At 55.1% G+C, this 4,214-nt stretch overlaps 1 protein-coding gene across 2 annotated transcripts; it reads right to left on the reverse strand.

Annotated features, from left to right (window-relative positions):
• Positions 1-317: 317 nt before the first annotated feature.
• HSPB7 (heat shock protein family B (small) member 7) lies at positions 318-3,237 on the reverse strand. Of its 2 annotated transcripts, none has more exons than XM_081955738.1 (3): positions 2,902-3,237; positions 1,866-1,999; positions 318-1,139 (listed from the first exon to the last, which is right to left on the reverse strand). In XM_081955738.1, the coding sequence occupies exons 1-3, from the start codon at positions 2,981-2,983 to the stop codon at positions 954-956; spliced, it is 402 nt and encodes a 133-aa protein (XP_081811864.1). In that variant the 5' UTR covers positions 2,984-3,237; the 3' UTR covers positions 318-953. The 2 variants fall into 2 exon arrangements, with proteins under 2 accessions (XP_081811864.1, XP_081811863.1); XM_081955737.1 differs by lacking the exon at positions 2,902-3,237 and adding an exon at positions 2,555-2,708.
• Between the last annotated feature and the right edge of the window lie 977 nt (positions 3,238-4,214).

Genomic DNA, 4,214 nt, shown 5'->3' on the forward strand with positions numbered 1-4,214 from the left:
GGTTCGGGTGGGGGAGGAAGAGGATGGTTGGTCTCTATTCAGGCCTTTATACCACCTCCTCAGCGCCCTCCCTCACCCCGCCCGGGCGAGGAGCCCGCTTGGAGGGCCTTTGTCAGGCGGCTCTATTTCCAGACCATGACTCACTTCTTCCCCAGCCTCCCTCTTTGCCAGGCCCTTTGGCCTTCAGAATCTGTGTTTGTGTGTGTGTTTGTGTGTTGGATGCAACACAAGGACAAAAGCTCCCTCCTTCCTTGCTCCTGCTTCTCCCCCCAGCCCCCAAATCAGACACGTTCATGCAGCCAAAAGTCAGCGCACGATTTGCAAGAAAGTTATTTTTCCTATAATTAAAAGTTTACATTCGTTTTACATCGTTTCATTCCCCTCGACAGTTTGGTTTTTTTTCTTCTTCCCAACTTGTGGGGGTAGCTGGATTTGGAGGTGAGGTGCAAAGACGGGGTGGGAGGGGGAGGGGGGAAAAAGAAACCCTGAATCTAGCCTTATGAACGCGTTAACGGTTTAACTTGAACGCTTCAAGATGTACGCAGTAATCCTAAACAAGTTCACTAGAGGTAAACTTGGCCGCTGTGCGATGGGCTCCCTATCGTATAAATTTCTTATCGCATCCTCTTTTTTGTTTCTTTTTTAGCAGCCTGTCCCTTCGACACTTCAAAACATTAAATGGCTGGCTGCAGAAGTGGAAAATTCAACTCCAGCTGCCTTCCAGCTTTGCTGTTCCTTTGCTGGCAAAAAGAGAGGGTGTTATTTCCCCTTTCAAAGGGAGGGAGGGGGAAGGGCAGCTTTGGCCCGCTTTGCCGGCATCCCTTTAACCTTCAGTCATGGATGACAAACCAAAACATCTCTTATTGACGGGGAACACAAGGACAGATCTGCTTTCCACCCCCCACCCAGCCCAGCTTGGCTCCCTGCCCGCTCTCCTGAACTGCTCTGGGAGCTCAGATTTTAATTTCAGTCCTGAAGGTTTGCTGCACTTGCTCAGATGGCTTGGATGGACCTCTCCTTGCCTTGATGGTCAGGCAGCCGTCTGCCCCCAGGTTGGAAGTGACCGATGTGGGGTCCACATCTTCAGGGAGCTGACATTTGTGGGTGAATGTGTTGACGATGGTCCCATCAGCTGCTAGCTGCCCGTGGGAGGAAGGCAAAGAGACAGCAGTTTAGGGCCACGAGAGTCTGAATCCTGAAAGTTGATGTGAATTGCTCTTCCCAAGGTTCAGTTGCCTGCTTGCCAAAATAAGGGGCAGCCCATCCCGAATCTGTATGAAATGGGGAAATTCTGGCGACGTTGCCAAAACTGACGCTTGGGCAACTCGGTCCAAAAAGGCCTCTTCTTTTGCCAGACTGGCCCCCAGAGAGGCAGCTGGCATCAGGGGAAAGGCTTCCTGGGCAACGTTTCGGTCAACATGGACCAGCCAGTCGGGGAATGTTCCCATCACCATGTGCATCCCTAGCATAGTCTGAAGGGCACTCGGGTGGGGGCTGGGAGCCTCTTGGCTGCCATTCTTAAGACAGCGGGGCCACATCCAAAAGAAGGGAGGAGGGATCTTTTTTAATCTTTTTCCAAGCAAACCAAGACAAAAAAGTACAACTCCTCTAACTCCCTTTTCTTGTTTAATTTCCACAGTGGGATGATATTGGGATGCTCGCAGGAATAGTCAGAGAACCTGAAGATCAGAAAAAGCTACTCCCCACCTGCCGTGGATCCAAGGAGTAGCTGTGCCTCAGCTTTACTCAGCCAAGCATCTTGGGGCTACCCCACCCCCTCAGCTCCAGCCGGACTGTTCAGCTCTGCTTTAAAAATGGCTCCGGTGGTCTCCAAGACAGGGGGAAGCTCAGCAGCGGCCACTCACCTTCTCAGCCCTCACTTCAATCTGGTTTTTGGATGTGGTAATGATAATGTCTTCAGGGGAGAAGTCACTGACATCCACGGCAAACTGGTACGTATCCCCCAAGGTTTTGATGTTTCCCATCCCGCCAGCACGGCCTGTTGGAAGAAGAGAAGCTCTCTCGATTCTTGATTCCAGCACTGGGACATGTTTGCTGGCAAAAGGAAGCAAATCCCGGGGCGGGATCCTGGGGCAAGCAGAATGCACCATTTGGGCCTCTGCTTGCAGCAGCTGTTTGAGATGCTGCATGTCCAGGCAGAATTGCTGGGCTGCCGAGCTCAGCCCTTGAAAATCCCACCTGGTCCAGCAGGTACTCCCTCCCAAGAGACCACAGACCAGCCTGGCCCTGAAGAAGTACCCCAAGGACTCTGTGGCCAAACAGGCATCCTAAGTGGCAGGGGCTGCACACATCACATTTCAAGCCATCCCCTTTCTACCCTGTCAAATGCCCATTTCCCCCCTCCTCCCAGAGATCTCTGCTGTCCTGTCCAGGACGCGGCTCTGCAGCAGACAGAGCCAAGAACAGAGAAGGCCAAGCTATGCAACAGAATAACAGAATTGGAAGGGACCTCGGAGGTCTTCTAGTGCAACCCCTTACTCAAGCAGGAAACCCTAGACCATTTGAGAGAAACGGCATTGGTGTCCTTGCTTGCCTTTGTGGCTTGGGATGCACGGAGTCAGATGCTGGGGGGGGGGGCTTGTGCGAAACCTCCCCTCTTGGTGGTCCTCCTCTGCCTTTCTTTCCCCAGTGCAGCCAGGCCACATGCAGGGAGCAGAACGGTAGAGCCTGTGTGCCCATCATTCCAAGAATAATGGTTGGTGTAAACAAAAAAGGGGGTTTACCCTAAACAGCAGAAAACAGTGACAATCTCCTCTCCGCGGCCATGCAGCTTAAAGTGGGGAGCCTTTTGACTGTGGGACTGGCTAGACAAGAGCCAGGGGAGAGAACCCAGGCAGTCGGGGTCAGAGGCCGCCTATTCAGCCCTCTCTCCCCACTTGCCTGAGAAGCTTCGGGGATCCGGATGGGGCCTTAGGAAACCCCCCAACGTATTGTCGAATAGTCCGTGGGCCTTCTTCTCCATGGGGCAGCCGCCTGCCTGGTCGTGTCCTGCCAAGAAGATGGGTCGAGGGTGCCGAAGCAGCGCGAGCCCCGAGAGGGTGGCTGTTCCAAGTGGATCGATGCTCGGAGGAGCTGTCCCCTCCGGAAGTCTCGCCCGACAGAGCCACCGGGGGCAGCTGCAGAGCCTTTAAAAGCCTCAGAGCCTCTCGGCTGCCTTCCAGGGGTCTTGTCAAAGAGTCTAAATTTAGAGTCTTCTGCAGGACACGGCCAATGCCTCTGGAAAGCGTCCCATAGGCACGAGCCCTAGACAGAGAGAGGCGGGAGGGGGCGGCTGGCCAACGGCATTCCACCCACGACTGGATCTTTCCCCCTGATTGGCAGCTGGATTGGCCTTCCACAAGGAAGGGGGGAGCCTGGCATGGAAATCCCCAGTCAGCAAGCATCCCGAAAGAGGAGGGCAGAGCCCCGGAACCCTCTAAACCCCTCCACCCCAAACCTGGAAAGGGGTTCCCATTTCTCCAGGGCTGAGGCTTATTTCCATGGCAGCTCCGAGGGCCTGGCATGGGCCTCCGTGTAGAAGATGGAGATGGGAACAGGCCCTGCTGGCAAGCATTGTGCAGCCTGTCTGCGGAAACTGTCTGGGGGCAGCTTGTAGCTAAACGCAGCTGCTTAGTCACCCTCCTCTCAGGGCAGTCTGAGTCATTGGGCCTGGGGCCTCCCGGGCCCTCTTCTCCCCCCCCCCAGAACAAGCCCCAGAGGGCAGGCTGTCCTCCCCAACAGCTTCATCCACTGCCCATCGCATTGCAGCTCTTCTGGCCCTTGGCGCCACTTCTGGAGTGCTGGCAGGAGGAGAGGGGCCCCAGGGACTCCCCAGGCAGAGACCCACGGACCATAAATCATCCCGGAACCCACTCAGAGTTCAGAAATCATGCCCAATTTAGAAGAGTTTTCTTGACCTGCAGCAAGCAGCCCCCCTCCTGTTGTCTGTCCCTTCCCCAGAGACTGCGTGAGTCGCTGCCTGCCTATTTCAGTGGCTAGCCTGATGGGATGGCAAGGATCACGAGAAGCTGGCACTGTTCCTGGCCAGGCTGTTTTGGGAGGAAGGTGTTTGCAGCCCCCTTCCAGCATTTTGGCTCTCCTGGTCTTGGTTCTGCACCCCCTATGGCTGGCCTGAACCTTGGGAGGGGAGCATAAACTGGGACGATGAGCGAGTTCTTGCGACCGGAACAAATGACCCTCAGAGGTGTGGGTGG

This window comes from Natrix helvetica (genome assembly GCF_964273705.1).
Source record: "Natrix helvetica genome assembly, chromosome: 5".
Taxonomy (NCBI): Eukaryota; Metazoa; Chordata; class Lepidosauria; order Squamata; family Natricidae; genus Natrix; species Natrix helvetica.